This window comes from Athalia rosae, chromosome 7 (genome assembly GCF_917208135.1).
Source record: "Athalia rosae chromosome 7, iyAthRosa1.1, whole genome shotgun sequence".
Lineage (NCBI taxonomy): Eukaryota > Metazoa > Arthropoda > Insecta > Hymenoptera > Athaliidae > Athalia > Athalia rosae.
The window spans coordinates 13,355,876-13,382,609 of NC_064032.1; the positions used below are offsets into that span (position 1 = coordinate 13,355,876).

The 26,734-nt window shown below is 35.8% G+C and overlaps 1 protein-coding gene and 1 long non-coding RNA gene across 2 annotated transcripts; one reads left to right on the plus strand and one right to left on the minus strand.

Moving 5' to 3' along the window:
• Positions 1-345: 345 nt before the first annotated feature.
• LOC125501728 lies at positions 346-4,899 on the minus strand. The gene is made up of 3 exons (XR_007279370.1): positions 4,261-4,899; positions 2,348-2,846; positions 346-2,190 (listed from the first exon to the last, which is right to left on the minus strand). It is a non-coding gene; the product is annotated as an uncharacterized LOC125501728 (long non-coding RNA).
• On the plus strand, positions 2,788-26,734 carry LOC105688130 (breast cancer anti-estrogen resistance protein 1). Its single transcript, XM_012404198.3, has 9 exons — positions 2,788-3,431; positions 13,672-13,821; positions 14,904-15,053; positions 21,094-21,217; positions 22,412-22,730; positions 22,824-23,212; positions 23,311-23,603; positions 23,693-24,058; positions 24,143-26,734. The coding sequence occupies exons 1-9, from the start codon at positions 3,375-3,377 to the stop codon at positions 24,428-24,430; spliced, it is 2,136 nt and encodes a 711-aa protein (XP_012259621.1). The 5' UTR covers positions 2,788-3,374; the 3' UTR covers positions 24,431-26,734.

Below are 26,734 nucleotides of genomic sequence, written 5' to 3' on the forward strand. Positions count from 1 at the left end.
CATCGGTGGAACTACAGTTTTATGGACTCATACATTTGTGAGTAATTTTTGTTGATCGATAACGTTTATGTAAATCACTTTTTATGTGTGAAATATAGTTTCACATATTATTGTCGAAGAGCTGCTTACAACTTTAGAAAACGTTGTGAGTATTTTTTTTACATACTTACAAATACATGCTTATATTTTATCATTGATTTTCAAAATTTTGTTTTCTATTTTAGATGCAGACAAATACCTAACATACTTCCTTCCTCTTTATGTCTGGAGTATGATGGACCCGATACGGCTCTGTAAATTCACTTCTTTCTCTTCCGATGGCAGTATTCGAAAATTTAGGTAAGAGACTTCAATTCTCCGATTCACGCACATAACATGTGGTGCACGTTAATCGTACCGTGTGTCGATGATGATAAAAAGTGGAGAAAAAGTGCATTTATAAAACTAGTTAGGGGATAAAGAGGCGGACGATGATCTCGATCGAGTAGGAATCCCAATAGATATAGGTAGAGGAGATATATGTATACCTATATCAGTACAGACACCATCAGGACTTCTTCTTTCTTGTTTATCGCGTCGCGGCGCTCAGCAGCCATGTTTTATTGATGAGCGTCTAGCTCACGCGGCGCCAGTTCTCGCATTCTTATCGGTTATCCGTTACCGGGCGGCACCAACCGATCGTCATCATCATCATCATCTGCAATTTAAACCCTATATAACGAGCAAATTATTTTATTACACCGTTCACGTATTGCTGATGTGACGAGTTTGGGAAAACTATATATAAGGAGAAAAAAATACAGAAAGAATTCGATTCAGAACTACAAAAGGACATGATGAACGAACAGTGTCTTTTATTTTTATTCTCAAGTCCGAGCGAATTTTATACCGTTATACGCATAAATGTATATATTTCGTTATATCGTTTTGCGCCAGATGTGTAACGTGTAAATTAATTCAATGGGGCTTGATAGATATAAATCATAGTTAGATCGAATGATATAATATACCGAATCGTTTTATTTTTTTAATTTTTCAATTAGAATGATTGCACGATTTAAATCACGTTGCGTAGTATGTGCTGCCTGTACTAAGCGATGCCACAGCAATATTTGAAGCATTACTCACAACGATGTCGTAAATATAAAATATCTATGTTTCCTCTCTTATTTTTTTATTTTTTTTTTCATCAAGCATTTCCGCGCCCATATTTTCTCAGGGATCGAAAGATTGTAGATAACATTATTACACAGCTACATCAAAGACGTATTGACGAGGTCTTCTTATAATATACACGTGGATTTTTCTTACGAGTATACCTGTACGTGTAAATTTTTTGAAACGTAAAATTCCTTTATACGTATCAGCTGAGATTATATAAAACAGAAAGATAAATTCCGCAAAAAAATGAATGAATAAAATCAAATTATTGTTACAAAAATCAGAATTCGAGTGCGTCTAAAGGAAAAAGATACTGAATTTCTGCTAGGAGCATGCAGTATTTTACCATAAAAAATCATTACATCATTCGTCAGAGTTTAAATTCACCAATGATGAACGTATATTATTACATATATGTATAGCATCTTCAATCACGTTCAATGATTATCAAAATAAAGATGCGGTATAGCGCTTCAAGTAAACAACCATTCAATATTGTAGTACGTATATTAACGCTCGAGTTCAACGTAGCTATCAAGTTTGAATATTTGGATCATTATTATTAATCGTTTTCTCATAATTCTTACATCTCTAAAACTTTCGGCGACAATTTTTTTATGCAGTTCTTTTATCCCTCGCGTATAATATTCTTTCCTTTTGGTCTTTATCCAATTTCAGTGTAGGCATATTTCTTAAATTGATACATTGATCTAAAAATTGTATGCTGTGCAGTAATGGCGGATATTTTTCTGAAACAAGCTCGAAAAAAAATGGAGAGATCTAAACCATTTATATATAAATCTTTTATAATAGTCCTTAAATGGTTCGATTTCGGAAACCGGTCTTCTATTTTTAAACATGCAGTTTTATACGTACACTTACATTCCCGCAACCTTATGCTGCAAAATTTGTTTTTTCATTTTTCCCTCGGGTCGTACGATCCTTTCCTTTTTTTCTTTCTCTCTGTTACTTGTTTTTATTGCGCTTCTATTTTTGTTCTATATACTTGAAGTCGCCGATATGCAGGAGCTGCGATAAATATTTTTTGAACTTGTTGCGTTTTTTATTGTACAACTTCGATGCCATATCTTGTTATCTTGGATTATTATTTTTTGAATTCATATGTATGTCGTGAAATTCTTTCGAAAAGATAACGTGAAGTATGTAAATAGTCGTGTACATTTACCTTAGACGCAATTAAGAACATACTCTCTATATCGTTACTGCACTGCAGATTTTATATGTATAAATTTGAAACAAAAAATTATGCGTATCATACGAACGGGTTAAAAGATGTTAACAACTGTTAGAGCCTTTCTGGTCTCGCCAGCCCGTGAAGATAGAAAGTTATAGTTTATTTTTTTATTCTGAATTTATAAATCAGTAATTGATTTCGTCCCAATCTTCATAATCATAATAAATCGATAATGAATCTGCGTGAAGTCCACATCTCTTCGGTGGGTAGTAAGTTGTAGCTATAGAAATAATCTATGGAGAAGGGGGCTGATGAGTATTCGGTTATTTTCGTAGATATTCGGTGAATTTCGCTCGTACAATTTCCACCGCCCCGATTCGATTCTCTACGAGGTCGAGAATCCGGCCTCTCGTCAGTCTCGCGCATGACCTCGGGCGGTGAGGATGTCCGCGTTTATCCTTTATCTTCTTTCCTTCACTACTGAAACTTACTTAAAAAATTTAATTATAAATTAAGTCATTCTTCATTTTCTACTGTCAAGTGCAATTTAATATAAAACAAAAAGATAATTAAAATTAGAGTTGTAACGAACGAGTTAATGGTAAAAAATTGGTTTAGTGCTATGTGATTCTTGGATTTTTTGTTATTCCCTTTTGTCATCTGTGATTCATTTTATTTGACTTGAGAAAAGGAAAAGAACAATCTCGGTGATAAATTACCCTAAAACAATATCATTAACAAATAATCCGGTGTTCGAATAATCGTGGAGTACAATATTGTTCTTAATTCGTGCTATGAAAATTATTGCATATTTGTGAAAATTTAGTTGTTCGTTTATCTTCTGTTTCATTTGTTGTTTTTGACTCCGATTTTTTTGTGTCTTTATAATCAAATCAAACTTGTGTAAAAATCAGAGGAAAAAAGGAAAGGAAACAAAGGGAGGAAATCTTTCATCTCTCCGCAGGATCACGACGTGGAAATTTTGATATTTTTTTTACCTGCTGCTGTTATATCGCAGATGAACGTTAAAATGTTACCGCAAACTCCTGACATCATTCCCACGTCTTTGAATCAGGTATACAATAATTCTCTTTTTCTCTCTCTCTCTCTCTCTCTCTCTCCTTCATATAAATATATGTATATTGTTCTTATAAACCGAAGTTTATTCGTATTTCGATCAAAATTACCAGAGACCCTCAGGTAATTTCCTAGATATTGAAATTTTCTTTCATAACTTTCATCGTTAATAGTTTATGCTTTTTGTCTTTCGGTTTTTGTTATTTTCCTAATCTTATCAGCGGTTGTTTTGTAAGAATATTCAGTAGGTCGGTCTTTACGCACAGAGAAATTTGTCTTACTTAAAGATTAAAACTAGATCAAGGTATATATATTCTCATTCCTGTATGTACGTACGTACATACGCATTATGTGTAGGTACATACCTTATATTACATATAATTTTGCTGTATAAATAAATGTGATCGTGGCCGGAAGGAAACGCATCGTTGAACGCTAAAATAGCATATTTGGATCTATCCTTGAATTAGTTATAGGAATTCGAAATCAATAAAAAAAATAATTCAGTCAACACCTTTATTTTCGCGAATTAATTGTCGGTTCCGAGGGTGGGTTTCCAATGCGTGTGTGGGCCGATTTTTGGTTTTCGTTCTCTTATATGCCAACTTATTGTTAATAAATAGACGATTTCAGATTTTGAATAAATTTCCAAAATAAATGATGACACGAGATAATAACTACATTATTATTGCTACTCGTTTATTATACCGTGAGTCGTCTAACTTTCATGATGTCGTGACCGTTGTATGTATATTGTATACCATGTACGCCTGTCTCTATGTGTTTCCTTATAAACTAAAGTAAATGGTGTATTATATGTTACGTACAATAAGTATGTATATAAATACGCGTCACCTCGAATCTCGCCAATTTGCCAATGTTTAATTTCAAGTTAACCAACAGCAGCTGCTGCTGTCGCTGTTGCTGCAGTAGTAATAACGTTAATCATTCATTATATAATACAACATGAATTACATACGTTTGAATTGTAGAACAATTTGACCTTGGAGTTTTATTTTTCATTTTATTTTAACGTTTTGCGTCGTCTGGTATACATATACAAACGTTACATACGTATTCTTCTTTTCATCATGTAAAATATATTTTTCGTCTATACATGTAACTGCAATTATTGATTATCGCTTAATTAAAATTGTACGGCCATATAACTAATCTATGACATAATATATGGGACGAAAAATGAAACGACCACGACTCTCGTAATTGAATTAATTATCGATGCTATATTATAATAATTAACGAACAGAGTTTAATTGATGGAACTCGTTTCTCTCTCTGTTTTTTTCCTCTACGTTTTGACTCGGTATTTGCAGGAATAATAATGTAAACATTTTTGAATAAAGATACTCTTACAGAACAAGTTACACCGAATCGAACGAAGAGGAGAATGGGAGAAATTCAAAAATCGTTAGCGCGGAAGTTGTTGAAAAAAGAAATGAAAAAAAATCGGTCTCGTCATCTTTTGGTGTTTTTTTTTTTTTTCATGACTTTCATTATACATGTACATAAATGTATGTTTACGTGGGTACATTATATTTATACATGTGCGGTGGCGATGGGAAATTATTCGAATTCTTTTGAAATGATTCATTTTTTTTGTTACTGTGAATTTTTTTTACTCCTCTCTCTCTTCACTTCTACAAATGAGGCATATATACCAATATATATCACGAAGCGCGTTGATAAGAATAATTGTTTTTCATGCAATATCTACAACTGCGTGTGACTCATGACATTCAAACAATTTTCTGTCTTAATAACTTCCACGGAAAGTCGCGATGTATGTGCGGTATGTATACGTACGTGAAAATATGCATACACGTACATTTGTATACGTATTGAATTGACGACGTCGCGACTTGGAATTCTGCGATTCACATCACGCGGATGTCAACCCAGACTTGCTTTCTAGGCTTATATATGGTATACACATCACATAGATTTTTATACACATTCGCTCTGTGACTATATGCGGTAAATATACACATATTTATATACCCTACCGTAAATTTATTAATGCTACACACCGCGGTATATGGGATATATGGATAATACGATGGCTGGTAATTTGCGTGTATTTAAAAAACTTACGTCACACGCACGTGACCAGTGACTGATTTTTATCATGCTTCCCCCTCTCCCCACTCTCTCAAAACCAATTCTCATTTTCCAATATTTCGGTATAATATTCTATCTAAGTTTCTTTAATTTCTAACATCCGAAAATCGCCAGCTGAAAAAAAGACATTTTTATGTTATTTTCTTCCAACACTCACGGTTCGAATTGAAATTTCAATCGGTGTTGGCTGGAATCGGTATTATCATCGTTGTTAATCTCTCTGTATTCAATTTACTTAAATTTAACAGGGTATAGGGGTGCCAATTTAGTTTCAGAAAATTAGTCATGTTCAAAGTAGCTCGTGAACTCGTATTATCTAGAGAGAAAAAATCGTCTTCATTCATCTACGGGCTTCCGGTTTAACTAAAAATAAAAAAGAAAAGAAGCGGAACAATTTCGAAGACTTCAATGAAAATTTCATTGTATTATAATCACAAATCTTTTTTTTTTTTTTTCTCATCAAATTTACGGTCCAAAATTACATCCTAAAGTTTAATTTTCTTTCTCTTTCTAACAGTTGAAGGAAAATGAAAAAGAGCCATCAGCTGGGTGTTCGATTTTACATGTAGTACGCACTTATGGGCATACTTTTTTCTCTCCTTCGATTCTCGGCTACTCTTTCCGAAGGGTAGAATTTTCCTCCAGCTGCTTCAGCTGTGTGCAGGTATAAAAATGTGCGCGTGTGTGCAGCGACGAAAATTTTAGGGTCGCTCTTGAAATTGCGAAGAGGGGAAACAAGTCGAACCTTTAAGATTTCCGGCTGCATAGTTTGCCCTCCGTCGAGGCACGTATATAATAAGACATGTTTCACGTGCGGCTATGTATTATATATGTATTCGGATATACGTGTGTGCGTACAGATCAATACGATAATATGACAGGATCAATACGAAAACTCTACCGACTTTTTTTTCAATTTTCTTCTCTCTTCTTATTGCGGATTCATTTTTGGAAATTTATATATGAAACATAAATTATTATATGTATCGCGATATCGGGAGAAAAGCAGGTACCACAATCCGTATGTATAAATTGTACCGGTTTTGAATAAGAATACATGGATTTAAATTATATGTAGTATATGGAGATGGAAATTCATCTCTCGAGATTAATCTGTCACGCGATAGACCGCGGCTCGAATACACATTTTCGTTTACAAGAATAGAAAAAGGAAAGATAGAAGTAGGAAAAGGAAAATGTGGACCTGTCCCTCGCTCTTCGTTTTACCTTTCTTCTGTAAATCTTTTTATAAACATGCGGACACAATATTTTTCTGATCGAGATATTTATCTATGTACGTAGGTAACGTATGTATAACAATATGAAGAGCAATGAACAGAAGAAAAAATAAAAATTCCATCAGAGTTTCAAAGGTTTTCTATTCTGAAAACTTAAATTGAAAATTATTATATACATATATGTATATTACGTATTATCATTTTTCTTTGATTCACTTTACTAAAAAAAATTCTGAACATCCTGCTCTTCTTTTCTCTTGTACTTTGTAATGAGAAATTATAAATTTCACGTTGTATGGTCTACGAAGTAATCTGGGTCAGAAATTGTGCAAAGTTTAAACGTAATATACATATAAATAGAATGCAATAGTTGAATATACTGAAACTACCAATAAAATATGCAAGTTATCTGTACAGGTTTTGATAACGATTATAATAATTCATTAGCAATTTATTTTTGCTCCTGTTTTTCCGCTCGAATCCCAGTACTGGTTCTGAAAAAAAATTCACAGCTGTTGAATTCTTGGCAAAAATTTGCGATCAATTTCTTTCTTACAGTACGTTACGAAACGATAAGAATAAAAAGGCAAATTTGGAAATGGTAATTACACAGGTACGCACGCGCACATAGGTATACATAAAATAATGCAATCATTGACTCTGACAATGCCATGCAACTTTCACTTTTAACTCTACACGATCAACTCATACGTGAGTACGCATGTGTTTGAAATCACATCTGTCTCTTTGAACTAACCATTACATTTGATACATTTGTCTCTGCGCTGCGTGAAAAATGGAGCCGGTGACGTGTGAAATTAATTTACTCATTCGACAAAAAATGAAATGAATCTAGAATTTCAAAGTCTTCGCGTCGCAAAAAACTGGGGGATGATAATATGTATAATACAACATTCGCGTTGAGTGGGGATATCCAGTTCCAGTTCGATTTTTTAGCTTCGCTCTTCTCTCATTTTCAATCTTTTTTTTTTCCACTCAATTAAATACGATACAGGTATAGGTATATACTTATAACGTATACAGATATAGATTTCTACACATGTATACAAGCATAGCGGCCGTATAGTCTTCGTTCCTCTGTCTCAAGGTCGTCGCTTTTTAAGAGCAGGTGTGTAAAAGCTGTCTACCTGCCTCAAGCGATCTTTACATTACTATACATACATACCCACACGATGAAGATGATAGTAATAACTATAATAATTATAACAATAATAACAACAAGACACTCACCTACACTTCGATCTCCAGAGATCAAGTATTTAAAAAAAAAAAATCTCGTAATTTTCGTTTTCTAATATTATACCAATCACGCGTAAGAAGAAATTTATATTTCCATCAGGTACACACATAAAAAAAAACATGCGTGTGCGTGTACGTATGTAAAGATCACTAAATGACATGTGAAACTCTCAGCGTCCTCTCTGATGATGGGTACTGTACGTTTTTTTAATTTTATTTTTTTTTCATTCGGATCCAACCCCTCTATACTTGAGACCGATAGACGGCCAAGATCTAGACGTTTCGATCTGGTAGAGATTCCTATAGTATAGGCGTGTGGAAGTGCAAGTAAGAAAATTTCAGGCACGTAATAATATCCAACACTTTTTTTCCATTTTATTATTTCCATATTACAGTATAACAACGCGTGTAATTTGATACTCTGATATCAGAGTTAATTTGAGATTTACTATACATGTTTGTATGTGATCCAACTTTCTTTTACAAGTACCTATGTACACCGTATCTGTGGATGATGCGTAAGAAAATTCGTCAAAAGGGGCTGCTGCTGGATGAGAGGGGGAAAAAGGAACTTTTGTCACGCATGTGTGGGAGATATTTGACACCGATATTAGACGTTTTAAGATTACGTTTCCCACGCTTCATATTTTTAAATGTATGTGGGCCGTCATGCTTTAGAAACTATTGATGCACGGAAAAGAAGAAGAAAAATACAAAAATCGGATAAAATATTGCGATTCGCACGTACTATATCTACGTAGCGCTGATACATGTGAATATATACGTACGTATAATAAATGATATTATCTCGATATAACGCGTCATAAAAATCGCGAAGATTATCCCCAAGGATTCAAATATCCCACGTACATTATTATCGTTATAATTCGGTCGTAGTGTAAAAATTTTATATATATATATATATACGTATACTTAATATGTATAATGCATCGTACGTATGTACCTACGTATATAATTTATAACATCGCCCACGGGATATATTTTTATCTTTTATCTTCGGTTATCAGAGACGTGAAGCTGCTTCGGATAGCACATTATACATACACACTATATACATACAGATATCCATGTACATATATAAATGTGATACTATAATACTGCACATATCTTGCAACGAACTTTTTTAATCTACAATGATAATTCGAAAAACTATTGCCCTCTTTGATATAAAATGGAGAAGATATATTACGTGTTATAACGCCTCGAATATTTCATTCCTCTGAATCGATAGAACCGTTAGAATTTTTGGATATGTGGATTTTAGAAAAATTTGAAAATAGTCTAAAAATTTTCGTGAAATGACCGGAATATTTTACATCTACTCGACGTTACTGTTATACGTCGACCGATAGTGCTAATATTAAAACGCCCCTAAATTTTTTCCCCTAATTCTTATTATTCCCCATCTCGTAGGAACCGAAACTTCACAACCCCTCGTCGTTTCTAGACATCCTCTAATCCCTTCCAGTCATGAGGGTGTCACGTGCAGACGGGAATGATTTTCGTGAACGCGCATATTATACGTACGTACGCGTACGTACATGTGAAAATGGAGTTTCACCGCCCCTCTCGTACAAAAATATACGTGTCTCGTGTTTTACAGTAAAACAAAATTACGAGTAGGCGGTTTTGAAATTCGTTTATTTACAGGCCGATGGTTTTCTTTTTTTTTTTTCTGCAATGTGTTCAATTCTGCCGAAAAAAGTCAGTTTGGTTTTAAACCACCCCCTCGTCCATTTTCGGTAGAGTTATAGGGTCGAAAATTAAAACAGAGAAATCGAATCGTACGTCATAAATGAGTTTCAACACGGATCAGTGATTGTTTATTATACTTCATATCGTAATACGTATCTATATGTGACGTAAAAGCACTTAGTTTGTGACGCGCTTTCGACGCGACGTGCTGCACGCTTTAAGTTCTTGAGAGCTTTTCAACCACTAGATGTTCTCGGATGACTGAGAAGCTACAAGCGACTCGGTACTTCATAACTAGGTACCATTAGGGTTTTACGTAACGATCACAAGTGTCGTGTGCTTGCATCGTGTGGCAAAGTAACATTTTTCTTATTTCTTTAATATTTAATTACACAAAAAAAAAAAACAACTATATCGAATAAATTAATCAAACGATCAACTGTTGAGTATTTTGAAAAATTTGAATCTTCTCTATCTCGATATTGCAGCTCTGCAGTTGTCACTGCAGCGAAATAATTGAACAGATAACTTTCGTAATACACGTACACCGTGTGCGCAGGCCTTATGTTGAGGACTAAGTGTTTTAGTGTTCCTAATTTTTGTAAGTGCTGTTGCACTCGTATTTCGGTTTCCCTTTGAAACAAGATACGTCTAGACCTCTTGTATCCAGGGTGACGTACGTCGGCGTTTTTACAAACACCCCAAACGACCCCTGAGCGTAACTCGAACGACTTTTGGTTTACGTACAAGGGCACGAGGGGTCCTTATCGAATTAACGTTCATAAAAATTGATCAGATTGTAATTTATCGTTATCATTATTTTTATCCTACATCGCCTCCGTCAATGTCATCGCTGTGTCTCGTTGCAACTCGATGACATTAGTTACCACCTTATAGATTTTCTATAAAACCAACGACCTTATAACACTGTAACATGGTGCGACTCGTGAACGCCGGTTACCGCGCTCTATCTCTCACCGAATCTTCTTATGAATGCGTTCGTTATCCTCGGCAGCAGCGCACCGTCAGCCTTCAACTTTTGTTCCTTTTTTTTTCTTGAAATTTTTCTTTTCGCTTCTTCTTTTTTTGCCTCTCTGCAACGATACGAACGTTACGCGACTCATCATCGTGGTATACTACGACGAAGTACGCTCATGTTAAATAGTACGTGACGTACCGATGACGGCTAACAGACACGTTTTTTACCCATCTCGTTATTCACCGAGTATCACGGCGCAATTTTTCCATTCACATCTGCACATCGTATATTACGACGGCCAATCAAACGCACTCGAACGATACGACGAAGAGAAAAAAGGAAAAGAGAAAATTCAGAGTGATATCGCTAAATCGATCGCAAGAGAGACGCGTTGCAGCCAATTGGTCGTTTCAGTCTGGATTTTTTCACCCTCGAAAAAGCGGTCGCATGAATTTTCGGTTTATTTTATTTAATTTTATTTTTTTTCTATTTTTTTTCTATTTTTTTTTTGTCAGGGTATTGCGAAACGTGGGAGTTCCGCGTATACCTGAAAAACTGAAATTCGAAATGCTCGCTCTTGGAAACGACCCTTTTTCGTACGAAAGTGTGCACAAGGTGACCAGCGAACTTATACCCAACTACACGTATACCGGTGTGTTCGGCTTTTGTGGCAGATGATTTTCTTTGTAATTCACCGATATTCTCGTCCGCAGGCCACGAACGCCCTGACCGTCAATGGGCAGTAAATCACTGTGCAAAAATACCGTGCCGAATCGAGTTTCGAAAGTAGAAAAGACAGTTGTTTTTTTTTTTCGTATATTTTCGGGAACCTTCGGGCAGGTCAGTAACTCAATAGAGGTACGTTATACGTGGCGGACCCAAAATCACTTCCTTTTTACTTTTTTGATTTTTTCCTTTTCGAACAAATCACAGAAGCTTTTACAACGGTTCTTTGATACATTTTTTTTTCTCTCTTCTCTTTTCTACAGAAACAATTCTCAGACCGTCGAATTTCAGCAGGTTGATCACTCTGGGGATAATCGAGAGAGAGAAAAAAAGTGATTTGGTAATCCTCTTGAAACGAGATGTAATTTCATACACGTACGTGTATACGTTACGCGGTGGGCATTTACGATAAGGTACTCGTTGTCGGTTCGCTCGGTCAGTTCCTTGAATTCGTCGTCACGTCATAGATAAAGTTCTACAAATTAATTTAACGTATCAAACGTATAGGTGTTAAGTTTATGCGCGTACGTGATGGAATTTGATTTGATTTGATTTGATTTTTTTTTTTTTTTCTTTAAAGCTCTCTGTCATAAATCTTTGAAAATATAATCATAGTTTATCATTGCAATTTGATAATTTTATTCGCGTATAAATTACCGTGGGAATACAGAAGGTCGTACAACGTAACGATGGATGAGAAAAAAAATTTTCTTCTCACACGTTACCTTCTCGTCCACGTCCCGTACGGTACGATAGACAAACTCGCTGCGGTCTTAAAAAGAATTCAAACGAAGAATTTAAAGGTTGGAATGTTGTCTAGGCCAGGTCGCTCTATACGACATTGATTAGTGACTCATTGTCGGATGCATCACGTTCGCGTCTTACCTATACCCAGTGCACTGTACATACACAAGGAGACAGGGTAGGCATATACACGTGCCTGTTGACATACCTGTGTTATTCATGCATCTAAAAATATTGCTAATATGCACCGCTTATCACCTTACGTCAAACTTCCGAAACGACTCGTTTTTCCTCATCTCTCTGTTTCGTTTGTAGAATTGCAACGAGCTGCAAATTAATAACTGCGTACGCTGCGCTAACGAATTGTGCAATTTTATATCATGTTTGATCTACGTACAATGCATCTCGTACGGTGTGTATATAAATTTATTTATTTATTTTTTTTTGTATTCATACCTACTCGGGTTACTTCCTGCCAGCTGAACGATTCCCATTACCTTGCACACAAATGCATCCTACATGTATATCTATAGATAATTGGAATGCGAGAGCGTAGAAATGAATTCAAGGTATACGAAAGATTCATTTTTTTTTTTTCTTCTTCTTTTTGTCTCAATGTCGGTGAAGCTTCTTCGGATATCGTCGATCCGTCAGTTTTGAAAAGATGATTGTCATCGCACGTACTTCTGTTCAATCTTTTGTATAATTATAAATATGAACGTGTCTAATTGATAATTAAAAGCTTATTACCTACCTTGTACACCTATACATGTATATTATCCGTGTGTACAGTGTTTGTATTAAACGAAATTTTCGTTAACTGGAACAAATTGAAGTAATTAAATTTTCCATTGAATTCCACACGGTGACGGGACTAACAATAATATTCACGATCGCTCGAGTTTTCCGTCAATTCCAATCTATCGAATTCCTTTATTATTTTATTCATTCATATTCATTGTCATTCAAATCTTGAGTTTTTATGGCAGCCGATTAAGGATATCTCTTATCTCTGATTCATACCGCGCCATTCTTTGATTTGTTTTATATATTTTTTATTTTTTCTTGAACCCTCGGCGTACGAACTGCGGTTAGTTATAGTTGCACTTTACCGTAACGAGGACTGTGCATACCTCGTACTACCATGTATTCTCTGATATATGACCACTTACTTTTCAACCCTACGCTTACTCTCTATACGCTTTTTACTTCCCTTTTATTCATCCTCAACCTTCTATTTTTCGTTTTTTTTCTTTTCATTCTTTTGCCGACACGTGCAGGGGGTGTCCCTACCGCATTTCTATAAATATGAGACACGTGGCTTGCTTACGATTACACGTACGTGTACGCATATACGTATCCTTCGGCATACATTTGATGCATGGGAGAAATTTCTAGATTACCTACATTTTGTTTCTTCGATTTTCTGATTCTAGCAAAAATGCGTGAAAGCAAGAGCTCTTTACGATAATATAGCCGAGGCCCCGGATGAATTGGCTTTTCGAAAAGGCGACGTTTTGACAGTTTTGGAACAGAATACGTCTGGATTAGAAGGATGGTGGTTGTGTTCTCTCCGTGGAAGACAGGTGCGAATTTAATACATCATTCTTTTGATACTACACTCTACGGTCCATTTTTTTTTTTTTTTTTCTTTTCTTCCTTCCCGTCTTTCAGATTCTGTAACAGAAACTCTTCTTCGTTGAATTATCATTCATCAGACATCTCGTGACGTTGTATGCGATGTGTGTGAGGTATACGTTTTATTTTCCACATATACTCGCAGTGCTGCATGAGGAGCCAACCGCCATAATGTTCAGCTGTCCACGTTCAATTCGTCTATGTATACTATATATAAATATATAATACCTATCTATACATATGTACACACCATTGATTGGCGAAAAATTTTTGTTGTTCGTGTTTGTATTCGGTATAATATCGACGTGATATGTGGGGTAGCTATATTCAAGTTTTCTTTTCTGTACTAACCCCATATTAAATAGTCTGCATCTGTCACGTGTTCTCTACGTATACATGGTGTACATACAGTACATATAGGTATAGGTATAAATATCTACTGAATAAGCGGCACGTGTCAAGTTTTTTTTTTTTTTTTGTTTAATATATGATAATAACGTGCATGTTTGCGGCGTGTCATGTATAATTACTCGATTATTTCAACAGATAGATTAATTTTATTGACAGATTCGTGTTCTCGAGGCCAAAATACATGAGAACGGCATATGAAACCCGATATAAAAAAATATTCATTTTTCACCCCAAAATCGAAAAAAATCTAAGGGGTACCCCTTGGAAAATTTTCAAATTTTGGGCAAAAATTTTTTTTTTTTTCAAATTTGATTAATTGACACTTTTCCTGTGTATTTTGACCAAAGGAACGCGAATCCGTTGCTCGAATTGAGCTACGAATTTTTCCCATCGAGATATCTCGATATTGTTGCTCCAAAAAGCGAAAAATTGGCGATAACTCGATCAATTTTATAGACAAAACAATTTGGCTTTCAGATTTCGATTTTTGATTTTTCAATACAAAAATATTACGTTATTACGCAACATGTACTGTTACTTTTTCTTCCTCTATCTTTTTTCTCTTCGGGGTGTGCCGCAAAGTAACGTCATTTCTCTGTTGTGTGTTGTCTACATATAGGGTATTTGTCCCGGAAATAGACTACGTCTTTTGGTTGGACAGTACGAAACTGGGGGATGTTTGGCTGGTAGTAGAGGCGACCTAAACATACAAGAAGATGGTATACAGAGACATGGAAAACGAAGGAGTTGGCACGTACAACCTAACAGGGTGAGTTCACGTTACTTTTGAAAAATCCATTTCTATTCATTTATTTCTATTCTTTTGGCATTCAGAAAAATATATTCCGTACGTACAGATCGTATAAAATTGATTGAGGGATGAACAATATGTGAATGTATATCTCGCTTTGTTCTAGGAATTTATAACACGTGCCATTATTTTCCCCGTTTTTTTCTCTTCCATCTTTTTTTTACCATACAAATTTCGTTCTGTTTTGGTCACGTTTTCGTTTGTCGTATTGTTATAATAACCGTACACGTTTTAGGCACGTTTTCATCGTTACGCAAGTCGACGGTTTTGAACGTAGTACGACGAAATAGATTTAATTTTTATTTTTCGCTGTCTAAACAATATTATAGAGGAGGGGTGAAACTGTTATTATTATTATTATTATTATTATTATTATTATTTTACTTCCATTTCTGACGTTACGAATTCTATAGTCACGCGGTAATTGATAATGGTAATGATGATTACGATAATCGGAGATATGAATTTATTAGAGAATAATTGTTTAATGAAAGAGGGTATTATAACTGTATTCTCAGCTGCAGTAAATAACTCATGAATAGATCGAGAACATTGCAAGTGAGATTCTCTCCCACATCTGGTTTATTATCATCACCGTTGTCATTATTATTATTTGTTGTACAATTTTCGAGCGCCATTTTTACGGACCAGAAATAACCTCGTCTTATAATATACGAAATACTGAGAACGGAAGTTGAACTTTTCGAAGTATATCGTGCTCGAAAATATACATGCATACCTGCAGCGTGAGGAGAGAGGGGGGTTCGAAAAAAAAAAAGTGTATAAAATAAAAAAAATAAAAATAGGGGAAAAAATCGAGTCGCTTTAAATTATGGTATACGAAAGTACGTACGTTGCGTTGCAAGGGAAAGGGGAATGAGACTCACCGGAAACCGCAGGGACTCTTTAAATACCACGACGCAACTCATTTTCGTATATTTTATGTATAACGTACACCCATATAGATCGATGAAATTTAATATTGATGACCACATTTGTGGATATACGTGGATATAATGACGAACGATAAAATTCACAGAGTTGTATATTAAATCTCATAGTCTCTTTTGATTTCTTTTTTTTGAGAGAGAGAGATAGAGAGAGAGAGAGAGAGAGAGGGAGAAAGAAAGAGAGAGAGAGAGACAAAAAGACAGCGTAATCCCCCTCTTCGGTTCTTTGGGGGGAATAAGGGAAGAGAATGAAATGGCGATGCTTGAGTTTCTGCTAAAAGCTTCCGAGGGGAACTGAAAATCTGGATATTCAACAACCGCGCATCCGAATGATATGGAATGAAGAATATGGGAATGAGAAATGCGAAATGAGGAGAAAGAGGAAGAAGAAGAAAAAGAATCTGAAGCACATTTCTTCATATTACAGACATTCGTATACCCTTTAGGTACAGCTGCTCTTAAAACTCAACTATCCTCGTGACGAACTCTGCAATACGGCCGATGCTGACGTTACTAACAGTAGTGTAGTTTTCGTCTCTTCTTCTTCTTCTTCTTCTTCTTCTGCAACTGCCGCTGTTCCGCTGCTGCTGCAAGTCTCGATCTTACCGTCGACGGAAATATACCCAGAAGGGTCAACGAAACTTTGGCTACATTTGTCTACATTACACACACTTACCACACATATCTTGAATTTTTCAAATTTCTTTTTTTTTTTTTTCATCAATCTTTGCCTAGTTTCCTCAACTATTTCTTTTTATCATTTTTCTCTTCTACGAAATAATTGAACTGAGCTCAAAATTTCTCTCAATTATTATCGCTCGCCGTTTGTTATACGTACGTCGTACGTATGTATTGTACGTCAATATTTGTTCTGTAATATCCTGTACGAAGTGCTATGCTATACGGAGAAAGAGAAAGAGAAAGAGACTCACGAGGATGGAAAAGTTCGTATTTTCTTCAAATATCTTGTTATTTTCTGATTATTTTATTTTTTATCCGTCAAAACGCGCATAATATACAAGCGTGCATTTTATAGATACATATTTAACAAGAGTCTGCGTTTTACATGTTATTTTCATTTTGTTTAATTTTTTTTTTTTTTTTTTTTTCCACGTGTACGTTCACCTATACGCGTATTTTACGATGTTTCAGGCTGTGGTGCTTTTGCGTTTGTTCATGTGTGCGGGAAAGTTTCACATTGTTTTATTGCGATCTTCTTTATGGTATTGCAGTAGAGAGAACGTCACATGCCCTACTGCTGCTACTATTACTATTATTACCACTGTACTACAAACTAACTGCACCGTCGTTACTCGAACACTCGGAAGAGGGGAAAAAAAAGAGAGGGAAAAAAAAAAAGAAAAGTAAATAGAAATAGATTCACACAACTGAAACTCCACCGACTATACTAATTTGTCGTACGTGTACAAACTTACACAGTCTTCTTCTCTTGACTCTTCAATACCGTATAGTACTGCAGTATCTTCTTTCTCCTTATAACACAGCGCTTTGATACAGTGCCGACTGTGTAGCGTGACATTCCTTTCGGTTGACACGACTATTATTGATACAAGTATATGTGTGTAACTGATGCACTCGCACTTGATGCATGCAACGTTCTACGCACACGTACTCGTACACGTATACACCGTGAAGAGTTGATGAAGTTTTCGCGAGTGTATAGGTAGGTTAGTTACGCTATGTGATTATTTTTTTTTTTGTTCCGGTGAGAGAAATCGAAAAAGGAAAGGGAAGAATTTTCCACGAGTAATTTCGCTTGATTTTTTTCTCCGTCTATCGTACGTACCAATTGTCGCGGTTCGGTTGATCTTCGTAAATTTTGACCGCGGTCAGTGTGAATCCGGAGGACGGAACGTTACAGAGTCTCTTGCGTTGGACATTGTCTCTGGACAGAAAGGAGGGACATATAAGGACCGTTGGATGCTCGCAAGTCAGGGTCGAGGGCAAAGACTTCTTCTTCCTTCCTTCTTAGGAACACTTCTTCTTGGACTTACATACTTATACCCATATACCGCGTATTCTCTTACATGTACACGAATACCATGGCACGTTTAAAGAGAACCGCGCCGCCGATACGATAAGTCTTTTGCACCGTGTATTTTATAGGTACATTCGTTCGTTGCGTCAGCTTAAAATTATCGTCACTGTTATTTTATTTTCACCTCGATTACCGCGACTATTCTCTTCGCAGACGATGTAACAGAAGGATATATCTTCTATGAACTTATTTTATTTTATGTTTTCCGACGATATTTGGAAACAATTTTGCCAACAATCGGTCAAATAATTACATGTATTTAAAATAAATGAGAAGGAAGTACAGAGAAAATATATTGATGATAATTCGTTGCCATTAGATAAAGGTATACGGAAAGGACTTTTAATTTTATTTCTCATACTCTGAACGACGATGTTTTATATAAATTAACATTTATGCATGTAAATATGTGAATACGTAATATACATTCATAGTGTGGACACATGTATATTCTACGTGGGTCGATTGTGAGAGGGTATATACCGTATACGCGTATCAACGAACTCAAGACTTGTCTTGCGTGGGACAGAAACTCTGATTGCAAACGAGTACGAAGTTATACGAAGAGACAAGTTGAAAATTGCGGAGGTTTTGCCGCGCGGTTAATATTATAAAGTATTGTGCACATCGTGCGTCCCCTTTCAACCGACTCGCAGAGATTAGAAAATTTAAGAAAATTGAAAAAAAAATCAAGAACTATCCTGCAATCGTCGGATAGAGGGATGCGTATAAGTCTCGCGAGGACTGATTCAATAATCTCGCACGATTTTGGTGAAATATATTTTTTTCATATCTTACGGGTGAAACATGCGGAGAATAGAAGGAGTTTCTCTTTGTTTCTTTTAATTTGTTTGTCACCATTCGCACGGTTGGCCGGTTACGAACTTGTGCGTTAAATTTTCTGCCGAGTTAAATTACGGGGAGAGCAGAACCAAGGTTCGCGTGGGCAGGTCACGACTTACGAGCATAGGTATCCCTGCGTACGTATGCACGTATATATTTGTGTGTAAAATCCAACTCGCGACTGATATTTCCGCGCAACATTGCACGAGCCTATAATCCGGTTTTGCATATTACGCACGTACGAATTCGAATATAGAGGATTCTGAACAAGGGAGAGAGACAACTGCTCTGAAAATACATTTCTTTTCACGCATTTTTATATCTTATCCTTGAAATTTGAAAAAAATTGCCCCATCGTGCATTGGAAAAGTTCGGAAGGATATTGTACCGTAGGGTTGATAACGTACATGAATATGCATGTTATGTGGGCGTGGCAGATATTACTGTTATTATTCTTATTATTTATATTGATATTACTTCCTTCTTTTTATAGGTATAGATAAAATAGGAAACTTGCCATAGGCAGTTGGGGGGTTGATCGTCGACCGCACTGTACTCTATGTGTTTCGTCAGGGTTAGCATTGGAACCAGCTGAACTATAGTATATGAAATCTAACAACTGACCCATATTAACCTTACGAAGTGGGCGCAGGATATCAAACCGCTATGGCCAAGCCCATAGGTACATAGGTTCTATGTATGTATAATAATATCTACTATAGTTTTTGTTATTATTTCTCCTTCTCCTGTTCCTCCAGCTCCTGCTGATGATTGGGATACAATATGGGCGCACCTTTCTTATCGTACCTACTAGTTCGAAGACTGGCGAAACGGACGCCTCGATATTTATGGTCATTAAAGGAACGTCGCTTTATTGCGCGGAAAGCACTTTACCAAATTACTCCTAGTCACTCTCCTCTCTTTCAATCTCTCTCTTAATCTCTCTCCTTTTCTATTCGTCTACCTATCTATCTATCGTTTGCTTGCTAGACTCTACTATTTACTCCTTCCTTATTTCTTCCAACCCTCCAACCAAATTATAAAATTTTCATTTTACTTTAATGTCTTTCTAATTCTTGTTTTATTTATTTATTTTTTTTCCCTCTCAGTAATACAGTTCGTGTACATATACCTAGTTTCGTCGAGTCACTATTATTATTTTTTCTTCTTTTACCCCATGCGTTAATTTGAAAAAAAGGAAAAGACTTTTTTTTTTTTCTCAAGTAAAAACAATGGGTGGTATACATGTATGTGTACCTGATGGGGTTTACGGTCTTTTAGAACATGAATTGAATAGTATATACTATCAAGAGAGACGGATATCAACGGGGTGGTAGTAGGCGTGGGTCGATAACGGAGTCCTCGTACTCTCTGCGCTCTCTGCTGTGTGTAGCTGCTCGTAAAAGGAGATACGTGTACTGGTATATATATTCTCGTACATAGCGTATGTACGTACGTACATACAATCACCTACACATTTAAACATAGTCCTGCAAGTGCAGAAGCGAAATAGAGAGGGAGAGAGAGAAAGAAAGAGAGAAAAGGAAAGCATGGTGGGGATGGAAGACGGTTACCATGACGACCAGGAAGGAGTCTGCACCACCCCAAAACTCCTTTCAGGACTTTTTCCCTTTTTTTTTCTCTATGCTATTAGAATTACTCTATGATATCTACACATTTATACACATAGGCATAGTTATATAGATTCCACATACTCAAAAACTGATTGTGAGGGAAATTTCATTTTTTTTTTTCTCGTGCAAAAAGCAAAATTTGCTACTCGGCGGTTTTTTTCGCCATGTGTACGATTCCGTTTTGTATCGTACCGTCACCTACCCAGAGGGTGGAAAATATGTTATACACGTATCTCTGCAGCACATCCCATGAAAATGGTGAGAAGGAAGTTGACGAGAAACCGGAAGTCAGAGGGAGGAAATATAAGCAGAAACTGCAGTAGCGATGAAATTATGAATGAATTTAATCTAATATTTATTTCTTTCATGCTTCAATTTTTGTGACTCCGTTAGTTCTATTAATTAATTTTTCCCACCATACTTATTGGAGTTATTAATTGAATTTAACGACGTAATTTGTCAATTTTTTTCATCAACCTATTTTAATCTCTTTTCTCTTTTTTCTGTTTCAGGTCGTAACACCGCAAAAATGTGGCGATGTTTATCTGTACGATCTTCCAGCCAGTAGGGGAAGCCCTGCACCTTCATCGAGACATGATTCTCCTTTGAATCCAGTAAATGATCACCTTCACATAGGTATATAAAAAACAAATAACATATATTTTTAATCATTTTTTATCATCACGAACATCTGTAATATTCTGAGGTAAATTTATACTTCACGTACCGTACGTTGTACAATATGTACATGTGTGAAAATATTGAGAGACAAATTTGAACATCTCTTCTTCGATGGTACATACTGTACATATACATGTATGTAGTTGTCTGTGGGGGGACACGTTATCACAGACCAGTGACTTCGTCTGGTAATAATACAGTGTGTTTGTTTCTCTGGAATGGCATTCAGGTTTAATGTCAAACGATCCCTGAGGAGAACCAAACCCCCTCGTGGGGAGCAAAAAGCATTGTTCAAGCAAATGTTCATTCCTGAATTGTATGTAAAAAAGAAGAGTATAATAATAATAGCAATCCCACACCTAGCGCATGCATGTCTGATAATGAATTAGGGTCACACAGAAGCATTGACAGGTAACCGCGATCTATTGTTAAAATTAAATTCCATTGTTGTCATTATTATTATTACCCGATCTATAATTTCAATTTCGATTATTCACCATCCAGTGATCGTTGATTGAATTCTGCAGATATTGATGACGACGATTATCGTCGTTATTAATTGATTTATTTTCTTTATTTTCGCTTGATTTTCACCCGGTTGTTTGATTTTCTGAATTTGAAATGCGGAAAAGAGATGAAAGTAAAAACATGTGTACAATCTATTTATAAAACATCTAAACAAAGGATGATATCGTCGTGTATTTATTTTATTTGTACATCGAGGCTGCACGATTTTCTACTTCCGTATGTGCGTCTAAAAAAACCCTTCGAATTTAAATAGTACGAATCTATGTTGGTCGGTATGGTATACGGGTGCTTTAGACAGTTCATAGTGTTTTCGTTTAACGTATTTTTTTTCCTTTTTTTTTAACTTCATCATGAGGGAATTATTTTGTACAAAGAGATGAACGAGATCCGGTTGAAAGACAGATGTTTCGTTACCAGAGATGATGCGATGCATGTTCAAGATTCTTACACTTTTATTTATACGGTAAATAATTACACAGACAAGCGAAACGAGGAATTTAATTCTGTATTTAAATCTGTATGGCATTTGGAATTATCCAATTGTATTCACTATGATATTTTTGGAAACAATATTACAAATTAGGAATTTCTCTCTTTAATTTTTTTAAAACTGCTTTTCAGGACGCTTCACTTCTGCAGCACGAAGTTCTGTGGATAGTAGTGGTGATGTCAGTGATTGTTACGATGTTCCTCCAAGGGCAATACCAGTCATTCCATCTCCAGCAAGTAGTCCAAGTCCGGCACCTTCTTGCTACGATATACCTCGTCCACCTACTTCTTATACGCCGAATTCGAACTGTTCGGCAGGGTCTGTAGGGTCTTTAGGGTCTGGAGTTACACCTCTCGATTGTTATGATGTCCCCAGACCTTTGCAACCTCTTACTCCAAGCAGCTCTGCATCGAGTTTAACGAACGATGGATCGTTGAGTGGGTCTAACAGGTCGGGACTTTTTTATAATTAATCTGTATTGCTAGTTTTATTATTCATTACCACCGATTTACTTATTACTTTTTTGTTCCGTATATGCAATAGGTCAAGCTTGGCAGCACCTGATTACGACATACCTCGACCTCGTCTTCCTCATTCGGCACACCAGTCTTCGACATCAACACAGTCTTCAAGACATAATACACCAGTTCCTCATACCCCAACTCCTCCGCTTCCTCCTACTTCTCACACACTACAATCCCAGCAAATATATGACGTTCCTGTTAGCAAAGAACTTCCTCTTGAACTCGAATCAGCCCTAGAAGGTCTTCAAAGATTGCAAGGAGAAGCTGGATCTGCCATCGCAAGACTTCTTGGATTTGTTGCTCCTGGATGGAGAACGTCCCAGAAATTAGATGCAAATGTTATGGATGTTAGACTTGCCGCTCTCAGATTAAGAACATCGCTTCATGATTTAGCAGAATTTGCTGAAGGTTAATATCAATGAAATCAATTGACATCGTTGCCTTATTTATTAGTATATATTTTTTCTGGACTCGTGACAATTAATAATGGTCAATTCACCGCACAGGGACTCTTGGAAATGCTGGAAAAGCTCCTGACAAAGGTCTTGCTACGAAACTCAGACCTTTGGTCAAAGCTCTGAGAGATTCAGATCGATTGGTTCAAGAAGCTGCGAGCGAATTAGACGCTCTTAAATGGGATGTCTCTAAGCTTTCGAGAGGTGGTGACGATACACCAACCCCCACAAATGCTTCACCACCATCCCTTATTCCGCAAGCACAACCCGATCCCCTGGATCAACTCGTTGCATGCGCCAGAGCCCTCACAGATGATGTACGTCAAGTCGCTAGTTTTATCCAGGTGAGAATTGTCAGATAACCAAATCTTTACCGAGATGAATAAAAATTGCAGAATCATTCTAAACTCTCTTTACCTTATAATTTTGTCAGGGTAATTCAACGTTGCTATTTAAGAGATGTTCTGTGATATCGACGGGTAGTAGCAATGGTGGCAGCAACGGTGGTACTGGTGAAGATTACGATTACGTTAATCTTGAATCCCGAGAAGTCGTAGCCAAACAACGTGAAGAATTAAGGGCAGCTTTACCGCAGGAACTTAGGAGCAGCTACGACCTTTTGGTGACAGAAAATGACACCGCCGCGGTTCAAGCACCACCTGCAACACCCACCCCCATGGATCCAAATGATAAACAATTACTATCGTTTTATGCTGCTCAGGTTATTACACACGGTGCACATCTTACACATGCTATAGACGCCTTTCTCCAAACTGTGGAACGCAATCAACCCCCAAAGGTTTGAATTTATGCATACATATCTTACAGAATTGACATGATTTTTCTTTTCATAATTATTCTAATCATTATTCATTCTTTCTAGGTTTTTCTAGCCCATGGGAAATTTGTCGTGCTTAGCGCGCACAGGTTGGTTCACATCGGAGATACGGTACATAGAAATGTACAGAGAAACGATGTTAGAACCAGAGTACTTCAGTGTGCTAACGCGCTCAGCGAAGCTCTGGCGCAGACGGTATCGAAGACCAAACAGGCGGCACAATTTTTTCCCAGTGTAACCGCCGTCCAGGAGATGGTCGACAGTGTCGTCGATGTCTCCCATTTAGCTAAGGACCTCAAAGTCGCTGTTATAAACGCCGCACAACAGCCTTAGATTCGAAGAAAAAAAAAATGATGATAAAAATCATTTCAGGTATCGATAATGTAATTATTCGAAAATTAAAGACGAAGGATAGTTGGAAAATCCATTTCAAACTGCCGGATATTGAGCAACTAAGACCTACATCGTACAAGTTCCGGGACAGGAAAAATGTTACCTTCGGATTAAAACGGTGCCAGGTTTTTTAGAATAATCTTTTTACAATAATCTTGGGAAAAAATGTCCATCGCTTTTTAATGAATAGCTCCTGATTATGAAGAGGCAGCGATAAATCGGTTAACGGCAGACCATAAGAGACAGAATTCTAATCGACGACAATAGTTTCACAGTTAAATTCATCGCTGTGACAAAACAATAAGGTTAGAGGCGTTTTTCGATGTAACCGTATGAAATTCAAGGAATGTTAAGATCGATCGATCTCAATCACACCTATTTTCTTGCCTGCATCCAATGAATTTTTTTCAATTTGTCAATCGATTCAGGATTCTCTACAGTTTGATGGCTTTTATTTTAATATGAGGGCCTATACCAAATTTATACAAGGAACGCTACTGCCAAAGTATATTATTATACATAATGTATTATAAATACTACCGCATATATACTTATAGTATATATGTTCAAAGGTATAAGTGTATTATTACTATTATACGAATATAATTCTGTGTTAGATCAAATGTTGCAATATATATAGTTATTCATTAAATATACTATATAGAAGCGATATAATAAAACAAATACAATATTCATAATATACCCGACATTTGGGAACACTTCCGTAGCTGTGTTGTAAGTGTCTAAAGATAGAAGAACTGAATTATTGTTGAAAAAAATTATAATTATTTTTTACATCAGTAGGCTGTGCTTGAGGATTTTTTTTTTTTTAATTTTTTTTTCTAACAATCACGGTATACAAATAATTATTATTACACCGAACGTATAACTTCTACGATAATCACAAGAAACGCACAGCCTTTTCTTTATCTGATTGAAAGACGTAATAAACGTAGAAAATTTTTTCATTTTGAAAGGGGTAATTTAGTACAGACCCATTTTGGAATTGACATTTTTGAAGAAAATGATAAAAATACTTCCAATATATTTCGATAATATATCAGTCCATTTTTTTTAACTTGGAGCTTTTTGCCCGCGAATTGAAGTAATGTTTACTTCATTTCGAAGTTTCATTTTGAATATGTATTTATATATATGTATACAATTTTTTTTTTTCCAAAGACTCCGAAGCAGCTGTACGTACGGTAATAGATATACACATTTTTTATACGTGTTAATAACAGGTTTTACAATTTTTTAAATCAAACAGATTTTACAATCTTACGTATATCCACATCATGCTATTATTGATGGACCGCAATTATTACATTTTAATATTAAAAAGTAGAAAAACAAAAAGGTGCAAGACATAAAGAAAATAGTCTGAACGATACAATAATTGCATAACTTTTTTTTTTTTTTTTTCATTTGTGGTTTTTTCCACTGCTAACGAAATTACAAATGTCAGCTAATAGGTAACTACAAATTTAGATTGCGCACAACGTGCTGACAACTGGTGCTTATATACGTCCCTTTGCCGTATTTCTTTTTTATATCATTTTGTCTTTCAACTGACACGACGCGATGCAATCTCTTCATTCCTTTTCTCTATCTATTTCTCTCCATTTTTCTCTCTCTCTCTTGCTCTCTCTCTCTCTCTGTCCCCTTCGTCGTTTCTATAATTCTTCGACACCATTGAATATGAACATCAAACAAATCTAATTTAGAAGAAAAAAAAAACAAATAAAAAAGAAAACACCAGATGTAAAATAGAGAAATAATTACTATATTAAATAATTGAATAAATGTATGTATAATTAAATGAATCGATGAGCCCTAGTCAGATCTTGTAGTTATTATGGACAAAACATTGATTAACCGAATGAAAATGAATTAATACAGCTACTTATGAATTTGTATAGTTTAGCCACACGGAGCGAGGGCGCGATGTAATTTACGAATAAGGCCTATTAGCTTAACTATATGATACGCGTATATCTTACAAAATATACGGCGCATACGTATTATGTTATGTATGTAAATTATTCGCGATAAATATTTCGTGTAACAGTTTTGATGAAATAATTGAATTCAACGGAACTAGTGGAAAGATAAAATTGAAAAAACAAAACGAAGAGAAAATTTGAATCTTAGTCACGTTGCGTAAGGATGTATAAAAAAGAGAAAAGAAAATAAAAACAGTCGTGGGAGAATATAATCCAAGAGATACGCAGTAGTATAAAA